The sequence below is a fragment of the Channa argus genome, chromosome 13 (assembly GCF_033026475.1).
Source record: "Channa argus isolate prfri chromosome 13, Channa argus male v1.0, whole genome shotgun sequence".
Taxonomy (NCBI): domain Eukaryota; kingdom Metazoa; phylum Chordata; class Actinopteri; order Anabantiformes; family Channidae; genus Channa; species Channa argus.
In genome coordinates this window covers 18,199,100-18,212,772 of record NC_090209.1, presented here as the reverse complement: position 1 = coordinate 18,212,772, position 13,673 = coordinate 18,199,100, and the positions used below count along the sequence as shown (strand labels likewise).

At 38.2% G+C, this 13,673-nt stretch overlaps 1 protein-coding gene across 2 annotated transcripts in view; it reads left to right on the top strand.

Annotated features, from left to right (window-relative positions):
* sema3b (sema domain, immunoglobulin domain (Ig), short basic domain, secreted, (semaphorin) 3B) overlaps positions 1–4,554 on the top strand; it is a 66,458-nt gene extending 61,904 nt beyond the window's left edge. For both annotated transcript variants that reach the window (XM_067527292.1, XM_067527293.1), the window contains exon 18: positions 79–4,554. In XM_067527292.1, coding sequence (XP_067383393.1) covers positions 79–591 — 513 coding nt within the window. In that variant the 3' untranslated portion in view covers positions 592–4,554. The remainder of the gene's footprint in view (positions 1–78) is intronic.
* The last annotated feature ends 9,119 nt before the right edge of the window (positions 4,555–13,673 follow it).

Sequence of the window (13,673 nt, the reverse complement as noted above, 5' to 3'; positions counted from 1 at the left end):
GGCAAAACTATTTCACAATATATCAGTTATACACATTGTTTAGCCCCCTCATTTTATTCACTCTGCTCTGTTTTCCAGGTGCATCTAGATGACCGCATCCTCCAAACAGACAGAGGCCTTCTGATTCGCCGTGTCCTGAAGAGAGATATCGGCATTTACCAGTGCCACACACTGGAACACGGCTTCACCCAAACCTTACTAGGCATCACCTTGGAAGTTGTCTCCTCAACATCCACGTCTATCTCCAATCCACCCTCCGACGCCCATATCAGATTAGACCTCCGTAGTGGAGGTGGGCCCTCGATGACCAATCAAAAACTTTGGTACCGTGACTTCATGACACTCGTGGACCATCCTAACCTAAGTGCTGTCGACCAGATTTGTGAGCAAGTTTGGGCACGCAAGAATGCCGGGAGTGACCAGGTAGATAAGACTTTCCTTGCCTCAGCAAAGGACATTCTGCCTCTGGGACCTGCTGTCCACCCACCTAATAAGAAGTGGAAACATCTTCAGGACATAAGAAAGGGGAGAAATCGCCGGACCCACGATGGGAAACCAAACCCTCGGGCACCACGTAGTGCAGGGGAGTAACAACATTAAAAATGTGGTATAGGAGGGAGAAACAAATGACTGATACATGGAGAAAGGAGGAGTATGATAGAACGAGACTGAGAGACCAAGAACTCCTGGAGGTGTTTTTCACATACAGATACAACACACACAAACACACACACACACACACACACACACACACACACACAGAGCACCTCCTCTACTGTGTATATTTATCTATGAATGCCCTGCTATATGGTACCCGATTCCTATGTTCTTGTCCCACTGGCCAGTCCCTGCATGTGCTGCCCTATTGCCCAAAATGATTCTGCACGATCCCTTTACACTGTTCCGCTAGTATAGCTGAGCAATGAAGCAGCTACATTGGAGTAAAATCAATTTTTGTCTGTAGGCAAAAACCTTACACACACACACACACACACCCCACTATTCCCTTTGCTACTGAGTGTACACAGGATGATCACCTCTTAAAAGTGAGCTACATGTGTCTTACATGGATAGTGAGTCACAATACGAACACCTACTCTCTTATATAGACCACTTCGATCAATAGCAGCCTCAAAGATTTAGATGAACTCTCCTCATGGCTTTTCTAACTTGACAGTTTGATACCACTATAAACTATGGCGGACTTGAGTGTCGTGCACAATGGGAAAGAACGGCAAAACTTGACAACTGGAATATGCTACAAAGCAATGGTCTCTGGACACACTCTTCACTGTTATTTGTGTGATTGCACAAGCATGCAGACAGATATTTGTTAAAACAGAAAGGTGAATTAATTTCCTGTGGGGCTCTTGGTGCACATATTACTACTTAACTTCACTTTTCACTTATTTTTATGTGCATATTACAAAATGCACTCACAGATGAGGAAGAAATGCAAGTGGCATGGGGCAGCCTGTGGAATAGATCAGCATGATGGTGAACTGGTGATACTATGTAGTACGTTACTTAGTAGTGTTCTTAGGCACATTGAGGCATGTTGCAGCAAAAATAAATCAAACAATACAATGTAGTCCTGGTTGAGAAGTAATCATATCCAACCAGATGTCATTATACTGATTTACAGTTCCAAACCACTATGGAATGAGGGGTGGGGAAAGACTACTGCATTCCACGATGTTCCAGTCAGAGCATGAAAAAAAAAAAAAGAGTCTAAATTCTCTAAAACTCCATATTGTAGTTGGAAAAGTAAATTTACAGTGGTTGAAAGTACTGTAGATATTAAATAAGAGTTTAAACATGATCAAAATCTCACATTAAAATGAACAAATTATTATCTTTTTTTGGCAGTGGTTAATGTATTTATTGCGAGGAGAGATCATAAACATGGTGACTTGGGTGGAAGCATTAATATGATGAGAAGGTAAAGAAAACATATTTTGGACTCCACATATGACAGGTCATGTATTTGGGCTACAGTATGGTACATATATTAGCATGATATTTATGAGTGAAACTATGGATTTTTGTATTTTAAGCAGTACTTTTACTCCTTGCTCTTTTACACTTTACTTGCATATGCTGTTTGTAATAAATAGATATATGCAAATATTAGGAGATCACCACCTTAACCACCTCCTCATTTAGCACAATAAAATGTACAGAAAGCTGTTCTTCAGTGCCACCCACAATGCATCTTAATAAAAAAAAAAATACTTCCATTCTGACTTTTTATAGACCGTAATCACATTCAAACTTGTAATTACTTCTGTTACAGTCATTAATATTATTGACTTCTGCTGCTTAATGATGTCATCTCTTCCTAATGGACAGTTAGTATGATAAGGTCTTCCTTTTCCCTGTCTTTAGTCCAATCTCTGTGTGTTCTCTGTAAACAAACCTAGTTTTTCAGTTGTGTGTGCTAATGTGTGTGTAGCTTCCCCCTAGTGTTCACTGTGTGTACAGGCTCAGAAGAAGAGCCAACCTGTGGTACGATTATTATATCATTGTATATCCACAAGAAAGACAGCAGCTGGCCTTGTAAGATAAAACATGCATTTATATTTTGCATTCATGAAATTTCAATATGATTTTTATTCAGGATATATGGTTTAATTTGTGCTGCTGCCACAAATGTATTAAGAACATTTTGGTTTTTCTCTCAGACAATGTATTTTAGTAACAGTATTCTTACATCTACATGTGGCTCTAGTGTGACAAAGCTTGGATCAAAATTAAATGTATTTTGGCAAGCAGGAGGCAGCAAAAACTAGGTCTATGAGTGGATTTTAGATGTATGGAATCGTTGTTGTTATTTATATACACCTTTTTCATAGAGGTGTAATTAACTCCTTAAACTGAAATGACGCCTGTAAAGGGGACACTCTGCATTTTGACATCACATCCAGGAACAGACGATTCAGTGTTAAAATAAGACAAGAAATTTCATTTTGGCTCAATATAATTAAAATAGTAGTTCAAAGGCTAAAAGAAAAAGTTTTTAGATCTTATTTTGCTTTTATAAGAGATCATTTACACGGTAGTGATGTCAAACTTACCTGAGTCTCCCTTTTAAGCCAGTGATTGTTTTGTGCTCTTTTAAAATTGCATGACCAATGTTAGTGGCTAACGCATTTGACAATGATGTGGTGGCAAGAAAGAGTGATAGACAGAAAGCACAATGTTGAATATATTATTATTATTATTATTATTATTATTATTATTATTACTACTACTCCTATGTATTTATGTGCAAAGATAAGCTGATATGTTGTGGTGGATTTTTATTTTTCTTATAAATGTAGATTTACATCTGTATTGTTCATGTTCTGCTGAAAATAGGACTCATCCTCAACAATTTTATTTTGTACATTTATGGCCAATGGGGAGCTCTTCCTGAATAGTATTCTATTAGATTCTTTGTTGCTCACACAGTTCTCCATGCAAGAGTCCTGTTTTTTCCCACGCCTTGTGACACACCCCTGTATGACAACTCACAAGGAGAGGCTTATGTTTGAGAGAGTGAAACGTGTGCTTGTGGTTTGTGTGTGTGTGTGTGTGTGGGAGAGAGAGTTTGGGAGGGGAAGCAGAGCTCTGCATATAATGGGAAAGAACTGTGGTGCATGTCTATTGAGGGGTTGGTGAAAGTTCAAAGATCAAAGGCCAAAGTTAACATGGTGCACGGTAATACTCCATGAGGTTTTTGTGAAATGTCGTGTCAGATCGTTTTTGATTAACACAATAAAACATGCAGTTACTTCAAGTTGAAATCCCTCATCTGTTTGACACTGGGGGAAAAAAAATGCTGAGTTAAAGTGTAATTATAAAAAGGTTACATTTTGAATCATGACAGGAAGGACGGTTTTCCTTTCTGGACGGAAAGACGGAATTCCTTTCTGTTAGAAATTCCATGAATGAATGACATAAAATGTGAAAGAAATGAAATCATAAGTGTATTTAATTTTGTTTAAAAAAAGTTAACGTTAATTAAAGAAGTGAATTTGTAATGGAAAGGTTGCCAGGTCAATCCCTGGCCTACTATTATGGTTGTGGTTGTGCTAGGCAACTTCCAGGTGTGAATGATCAGAGAGGCTGCCTTTGATTAAAACTATCCTGAAAACTATCCTTAAAAGAGCTTAAAGATTTTAATTTAATAATAAACAATAAGAATAAGAATAATAAACCTAATAAAACTCCAAAGACTCTAGCCTTGCTGTGGATTCTCCATCTTATCTGCAGTTTGGCCACATGGGGGCAGTCATGCTATGACATAAAAAAAAGATACATGGGACATTGACAATTAGCTTTGTTAAATTTCATACTGCCATTACTGTAATGCAAACACTCCATGCTGCTTTGTTTGAAAAAACAAAAAAAGGTGAACATCCTAGTTATTGATAAAGATTTAATTATGTGCAGATATATATGCACATAAGTACACAACTTTAACAGAAAGCCATGTACTTGAGCAAACTTTTCCATCTTTTCACAGGGCCCACTCAATGACTGTTTAAATGTAATCATGGAAAACGTCCTCACTTCAACCTTACTCTCCCTGAAAAGCCCCCTTGTTCCATGTGTATGAGTGTCTCCACCTTTCACAATAAGACCCACATTCTTCATGTCATCTTGACCTGCTGTCAGCACTGTGAACATAGATCTACACAGAAACGTACAACACAAACACACACAGATTCCTTTACACATGAAAAATGTTCACATATGTTTAAGTATTCATGACTCTCTCTCTCTCACACACACACGTGCACAAAGACACACCAAGTCCTGTATATGTAGTATGTGGTCAGCAGTCATAAACACATAGATGAAATTGGGTCCATATTACTACAGCAGCTGTGCTTTGGCAACCCATTCATTCCCCAGATTTTAGTGTGTTGTAAAATGTGTTTGCAGTGTTCTGTTTGGAAACCAGGGACTGGGTGGATGGAGTGGACACAAGCTGACCTTTTATCAAATACATATCTTTGATTTTAGTCATTAGTTAATTTATAATTATATTGTCAAAGTTTTGCCCCAATTTAGTAGCATTACAGAAAAAATGTGTTGTAGTGTGAGTACTTCAGCATCTGTGGCTGATAAATGAGTACTGTAGAGTCTACACTAGGTAGCACAGGGCACATCAAAAACACATCATACGGCCATGAGATTAACTTTGGATTTTCTTTGTTTTATTAATTTTTTTGCCAACAAAGACTTTTAATTGCACGTTTGTCTTGTACAAATTTTACTTCATCATTATGCATATTAAATAAACTTGAAAAAGCTCACCTGAGGAATCATTGCTGTTATTGCCATCATCACAGTGGTAAAGGTATTGTTTCTCTTCCTCACACATGAAAAGCAGCATTTTAAACCTGGGGTCTAATGCAGAGGCCATGACTGTAAGTGTTTGTCGCTTATGTACCATTCAGCCAGGTCCTCAGTCTCAGCGGTTTTGATGCAGGGCCTAAGCTCTGTGCGTCAGCTGAGAGCTCAGCAGTGCAATGATGGAAACTGTTGGTGTCTTCTCCTCTGACATTACTTTTGTCAGTGTTATTAGCCGCTTTAAGGATTTAGCAATATCTTCAGCACAACCCACAGCTTCTTCACACTTCTACACACATCAGAGAAGAGTAAACCAGCACATATTGCAGGCTGCTGCTCCAGAAAGCCCTCCAGCTCCATATGTTATTTTACCTTGTAGCAATCAGTTGCTGATGTCTGACTCAGCAATCAGTAAGACATCAGTTTGTGGTCTGCCAGCTTTAGAAGCCTGTTTTTCTCTTGTGCATTGCTTGCAATTGTGCTTTTTCCTTCAAGAAAAAAAAATGGAGAGAATCCGTCCTAGCAGATGAAGTTTGCAGGATTCAGTTTAAATATATGCTACCACCTTGTAGTGAATAAGTCATGTATGCCTGTAGTGATACACCACTACAGCAGTTTAATGTGCAGCTGATGTATGTTCCTTGGGCATGGATACCGCAACATTTGTGTAAATATGCATATTGGCATAGAATTATGCTTTGCCAAATCGATATTTTGAACCTTAGCCATAGCCTCCACTATGTTTGACTGTGGAAATTCTGTTTCTCTCCTCAATGAAAGAGTCACCTCGCAACACATATCTGTTACAGTTTAGTCTCATTCTTCAACATAATCTTTCAACATTCGTGTGGATAGTTCACATGCTCCCTACACTACTCCAACCCAACTGCCTTATAAATAGAAGTAAGCAATGGCTTCTGCACGCTTTTCTGTCAAACAATGCAGAATTGAGCAGTTTACGACTGTAGAGATGTTAACTTTTATTACAGTTACCTCTAAGGACTTTGTCAGGTCTCCTGCTGTTTCTTTTGGATACTTAGATCTAAAATAGGGCGGCATGATCATAGAAAAATAAATAAATAAATAAAATCTAATTTATTTTGTTTAATTTTATAAAATGGTAGGGTCGTGTCAGGAAGGGCAAATTGCATAAAAAAAAAAAAATCATTCCAAATCAACGGGCGTGACACGTTCCACTCTGGTGACCCCTGAAAGGACTTTGAGGTCTCCTGAGAGAAATTTTCCTTCCTCACTGTTTTTGTTGTTCTCAGCAAACCATTTAATTTTCCCCTGGAGATCTACCCACTCACTTGAAAATTAAGAGTAAAAGAGCTTTGGAGACGCAAAATCTGCCTAATGGAGTAGTCCAGCAGAGCCCAGTTCTCAATCCCAGTAGACATGTGGTGGAATGACCTCAAAAGAGCTATACACACCTTAAGAGTCTTAAATAGTGTGAAGGTCTTATCCACAGCTATAGGAAGCACTTTGCTTGAGGTTATTGGTGTCAAATGTGGTTCAAGCAGTTATTAAAACTTTGTTGCCAAGACATGAAAGGATGTGATTCTGCTTTATCAGCTTAGATATATTGTGTTTGTTAATATTTGTGACTTTGCTGAAGATGACACTTGATCATTTTTGTTATTTGTGATGATGAAGGAACATTTGTACTAAAGTGCAAGTATTATGTTGATGAAAACAAACATTTTGATTTACTTAAGGTGATGCAAACTTTTTGCCTCACATCATTTCTTAAGTCTTTGTATGGTTTAGTTACCTGAACCTGAACACTGACTAGGGTCTGACAAAAGTAGTCAGAGTAGTACTTTTTGCTTGCATAACCTGCCATCATATAAGATACAGTTTAATATCGCTGGACCAAAGCTGTTGAAAATTAGGCCACTTAAAATGTACATATTAGAGCACAGCATTTACAGTACATGCAGCAATCGCTCATTGTAGTCCATATAACGTTCTGCCCAGAACAAGAATCCCAAAAGCCGAACAGTGGGTGGTAAAAGATTAGGCACTTTCAAGAGACAGTGTTCCTAAAAATAACCAATACAGGTTCACTTCATGATCCGATTATTGTTACTGGATGACAGCGTCAACAAGAATAGAGAAAAGGAAATGAAGATTTGCAACAGAGCTTTTGATGTTTACAGTCTCTCTTGAAAATGGGACCATGCATCAACCCCTGATTCAATTTGGGACAGCATGTTTAAAGTCTGAGCTGCAGAGACTTCCACTGGATCTGCTGAATGAATAAACACTATTCACACACTACATGCAGGATTGTTTATGTTGGGTTTTAAATGTGAAACAGGAGAATCTGTAATGCCTGTGACTACATTTGTGTCTTGTACTATAAACACATTGTGTGGTAAATATAAGCAGTTTTCATGAAGTATTAAAGTGCATCACTGCTACCACAGATTGTAATTGCTGTAAAAGTGCCCATGAAATTATGTACAGCTTATTCATAAATAAACAGATTATATCTCTCCATTGGGCCTCACTTGGTACAGTTACATTAAAGCGTTTTAGGGTTTCCAAATAATGAACTGTATTCTTCATTTCCCTCAAATTTCCTTCATAGATTAAGATTCAGTAAATGTCCTTCACTGCAGATGATTCAATGACATGAAAAGTTGGAAATAATTCCTTTAATTTGTTAGTGTTTATGTTGTAAAACACTGCAAGCATTTTAAAACTCTAAGAGCCGTTACTGCAAAAACACCCTGATTTAACACAAATGGAGACAAAATAAAGCTACATGTAAACTGTTATCTGCAAATCTAATTCACCAATGAAATCAATATTATTTTCTTTTTGGATCAGTATCTGAAATGGATCTTCATTGATTGGCATGTTGGTGTCTACTTAATAATAATGAGGTGATGGGAGATTACAGTATAAAAGCAGACACAGGAAAAACTCTCTGGGTCAGTTCACACACACACGCACACACACTCACACCAGGCAGTAAAAGGGACTGACAGGTCTGATGATTAATGATCCTAATTAACAGTAATTACCTCAGTGATTAGCCCTAGCAGGTTAGAAAACCTGCTGACAGAAAGAAGACAGGCCTCTTTGAAACCAACTAGTCACTCATTCAAACACACACACAAACTTGACAAGTGGCTTAGGCATGAGAAAAAAAAAACTAAAAAAAAAGTACAGAAAAAAGAAAAGAAATTAGATACACATAAAGGGACTTGAGAGAACTGAAAAAAGATTTAGAGAAGCACAGAGTGCTGAGACTAAGGCTGTGCAATTAGATTAATTTTAAATTAAATTTTCATTTAGCATTAACAAAATAATCATGCCTGTTTCCCAATGCTTCCATCTTCCATTATAAATGCAGCAGGTCCCTTTCCTTTACAGCTGTTTGCATTCACAAGATGCTGCACAACAAGATGGTCCACCTGCTAATGTGATCAGATGAAATCTGTACTGAAAGTGCAACAGGTGCCTAAAAAAAATTATGATATGAAAGATGCCTGCACAGACTCGCTTAGGCTGTAGTAAATTATTCATTTACAACGTTTGAAGTATGTCTATTGTATTTAGGATCAGGATTTCTGCAATAATAAAGCAATACTGGGTGAGATGCTTAGTTAGCCAATAGTGTGGGAAAATCGCTGACTGTGATATAAAATACCTTAATTTATCTACAGTTAATACCCACAGTACTGCTATGCAATCCATTTAGTTTTAACTGTGTTGTACTACAGAGACGCTAAAGGTAATGCTAAAACCAGTGCCCTGCTCATTTCTGTTATGACAGGTCTCTGCACGTATCGCACGCATTGCAGAGAGCTGGCAGTTTGAAATCAGACAGTATTTAAGACTCTGGTAAGTTAAGTATTTAGGTACAGTCTGGCAAAGTGAAATGTCCTCTGGGAAAAATATGATTATTTAATCAGCTGTGCCAATGAAAGGGGCTGCTGTGTCCCTGAATCACACCTCATTTAAATCACCTCTTTATATTGGAATGCTGCAGTTGAGTAAAGGGCTCATTCCCTTACATCAAAATGATAAAATATTGTAGGTCATTAAAAACTGACTCCTTTGACTTTTCCAAAAATGATTCATTCACTGTGAGAGTTCCCCAACACCTCCATACTTAAGGTGGGTCAACAGCTGAAAGTACTCAGTAAAACCCGTTGTCCTGGTTAAAGGAGAATACCAGCAACATACACACTTTAAAAGGGTCCCATTCAGGTCTTGAGGTGTAATACTGCAAATGTTAAAGAGTCATTTAGGAGGACAATGCTAAATAGATAGAGCAGTCTTAAAAGAAGCCAAAGTTAGGATGCAAGAGGATGTAAGTCTCTAGTCCCCCCACACTGCCTCTCTCAAATTATCTTCCAGCCCTGTGTCAAGACTTGAAGTGAGAAAATAACATCAGCTTTATGGTCAGAAATGCTCAGCAGAGGATGTACTTCCTGCAGCAGCTGAGGAAGTTTCACCTAAGACAGGAGCTGCCAATTCAGTTCTACACTGCTATCAATAAGTCTCTCCCATGCTCTACCACACTCTGGTTTAGAGCAGCCATCAAACAGGGAAAGAAGAGACTGCAATGGACAGTGAGCAGAAAGAGTAACTGGTGTTCCCCTGCCCACTCTACAGGACTTGTACATATCAAAATCCAGGAAGCAGGCGAAGAAAATTACCACTGACCCCTCTCTCCCTGGACTTGACCTCTTCCACCTTCTCCCCTTTGGCAGGCGCTACAGACCCCTGTGTGGCAAAACCACCAGACACCGAAAGAGCTTCTTTCCTAAGGTCATCACACTCATCAACAGCCATTACCAACTTCCCTGTAAAAACACACAAGTAATTGTGTCGTAAATGCCAAACACACTACCTTCCTTTAGTCATTGTTAGGTTTTCTGTAGCTTTTTGTCTGTCACTGTTATATTGTTTGTACTGTTCACCCTTTTTACAGGCAAATTCCTTGTACGTGTTGCCATACTTGGCCAATAAAGCGGATTCTAAAATAATGACAAATGATAGAGTAAAGGAACAGAAATGGATCAGTATGACATATGCTTACTGGTACATCAAACAAAAGAGAAACATCCAAGGGAGTGCTACATACAACAGTCAACACATAGGTGCTCATATAAGGCATAATTTCCCAGCTTCTGAAAGGAAATAGCGAAGGGACCACTGCGTTTCACCTATCTGCCTGTCCATCTGCAGTCCCGTCCTCACACTAACCTGCTAATCCTCACTTTCTGTGTCAAAAAAATGAGGATTGGCTTGCTTTTTAAAGTGAACCGTACTTGCTACTAGCACACACAAAGTCCACATAATCAACCCCGCTTGTACAAACTGACAGTTATTTTGTTTCTTACAACACAAAGAAGGACTAATCATTCACTTCACTCAACACTCTAAACACACACGCAACAGTGTGTGTTTCTCATGAGGCAAATAGATGGAATAAGATGAGAGGAAAGAGGGTGAAGAAAATAAACAGTCTGTAGGACAAAATAAGCAAGATTTTTTTTCTGTCATTTTTCTATTACCTGATTTACAGTACACACATGCTTCCAGAATGTGTTTTTTTTAATCAAAGAGCCAACCCAGTAAAACTTCAACTAAGGAGGTAAATAGACATTTTTGCTGCATTAGCTACATTGGCAATTAGAAATAAAAAGGTTTGGTCTCAGGTGGGCAGTTCTAAAGGAGCCTGTTCTGTTACTGAATACAGCTGTTGTGCCTAAATAAACACACACACACACACACACACACACACACACACACGACTATCATGCTGGATTAACATCTGACATTATCAAGGCAATCTGGCAAAGGTCCAGAACTGTTCCTAAAACAGGAAAGGAACAGGAAGACAAGTGCATGTGTGTGACAAGTGGTGCTGTATGTGTGTTTTTGACAACACTTCCCTGCAATATGCCATTAACTTTTGCCGTATGTGTGTGTTAGTGTTTACTTCCGCGTTTAAATAGCGATGTGTTCACCCTCCTTTCGGTTGTTTATTACACTCTGGGTAAAAACAGCACATCTTTGGGTCATGCTCCATTAGCTTCTAATACCTAAAGGATGACTCATTAAGTAATACCAAATGAAAACACGTGCTCAGCAAACATCTGCTTAAAGGTCAGATAACGTTCTTTTCCATGTTAAAAAAAGATCTTGCTAATGTCGGGAAATTAAAAGGCACAAACATCATTAGCTTGTTGTTTATGACAGGCTGTGTCATGAATACATTGTTGATTCAAAAACAGCATGTGGTAATCTGCTCAGTAGAGACAAGTACAAATTAGCCGACTCCAGTGGTGAGCCACAACAGCACAGATGAGGGGAGCTGAACTAACAATAAGAAGTTACAATGCCTATAAAAACTAATCATTCCCCTTTGAAGTTTTCACCTCAAGTGGTTCAAGTGGTTGCATGCAGGCATCAATTTATTGAAAGCTGCACTGTCAGACATGACAGTGTAGACTATACGACAGGGGTCTTCAACCTTTTTCAAAAACTACTCGTGTTTTGTAACATTTATTCTCATAGCTTATTTCAACCCAAACGGGATACTTATGAATTTGATTGGATATACGTGCAAGTTGATTTGCTGAGTGACCACTCAAATTTGACTAATCGAGTTTTCAAATTTATGTAGGATTCATTAACCTTTGGTGACTTGGATAGTGCTTGCGAGGAACGTGTTGGAGACCCCTGCTATCTGTTAATGACACCTACTGGATTGTAGGCTATGAAGCAAGTCTATTTGTCCAAGGTTATCTTTGGTCAGAGAACCATCACAACGGCCTTCTCTGAAGCCCTCACTGTGCGACATAGGCCCTCTAGTGACCAAAATATTATTAATGTAGTTATATTTTTGTGGCTCTACAAACGGGGGTCGTAAATTGGGACCAGTAAAGGAGTTCAGCAACAGACCTATGACTCCTCTGATGCGGTATAAGCTTCTGCAGCCGAGAAGATGGACTGTTTGGCTCAGATGCCCTTAACAGTCAAAGAAAAAAGTCAAAATCTCCTCTGTCATCTCTTAAGTGTCTCATTCGTCTATTCAACTTCACATCAATGCCTTTTTAATTTGAATAATGTTGTTCCTGAAGACAGTCTGGGGATGAATGCTTAATTCACGGTCGTCACTTCAAACATCATGATGCTCAAGGGTTCCTCTCTGACACACGAATCTCAGTATGTTCTATTCAAGTTGCACAGCCTTATTGTTCTAATATTTCTTCCTTCAAAGCATGAAACAACAAAAAAATGAATTTGATCAAACCCCTGTTTTTCTCTTTGGGCCATTGTGAGCATATGGTACAAATAATAATAAATTAAAACTTTGTGGGTGAGCTCAAAGACCTGGATTACTTTCAAATGGTTTGCAGTCAAGAGTTTGTTGTGAGTTCTGATACCAGATAAAAGAAACAAAACAGCAAAAGGATTTATGAAAAAACAACTCTTCCCTGAATTTCTGACTAAGTTCCCCATAAACATAGACCACAAAATACCTGCAGGGCCATTTTATTAACGTAGATTAGAATTTACGTCAATCTAATAGCAGCAGCAAAATAATCCTTTTTTATAAAATGCAATTGTATATGCAAATGTTTAAAGATCCTATATCTGTTAATGGAGTCCCCTGTAATGTAGATTTGGAAGTCATTTTAATATTTTATTCAAGTACAAAAACTGTAAATATGCAGTGAACCCAACTATTTCTGTGTTATGACTAGGAAGAAATACAGTTGTGATTGTACATGAGACCTCAACAATTCAAAACAGCTGCTTTTGGCTTTGTGGTTGGATTTTTTTGGTAATAAATATGAGTCATGTTTGGGATTTCCTTTGGTAGTTAAAGGAAACAGTTCTGACAAACAGGAAACATTTGGCAGTAACAATGTTTTTGTAATGGCAGGAGTAACAGTAATCAGTCAATATTCATTATTGACCAGAATTTGAACATTTTATTCATTACTTTATATCAAATCTAAAATTTAGGAACAACTATTGAAAGCTAATCTTATTATAATAAAGAAATGGCCGACCTTGGTAAGGTTCTTCAACATTTTTAATAAATGTGAAATGTATCAGTGAGCATAGACCAAAGCCAAGCTAAATGAAAATCCATCAGTGTTTTGTTTTCACAGATGATGAATCTCCCAGGAGCATCAATCAATACATTTAGATAAATCTATTCCAGAAAGCTCTTGCTTTTCATACCCAAGTTCACCATTTAGCCTTGTTTCAAGCTAGAGAATGCAGTTCTGCTCTGGTTCGTGTGAAACAAGACTGGAAAATAGAGCACATTCAGAGCTATAACATGA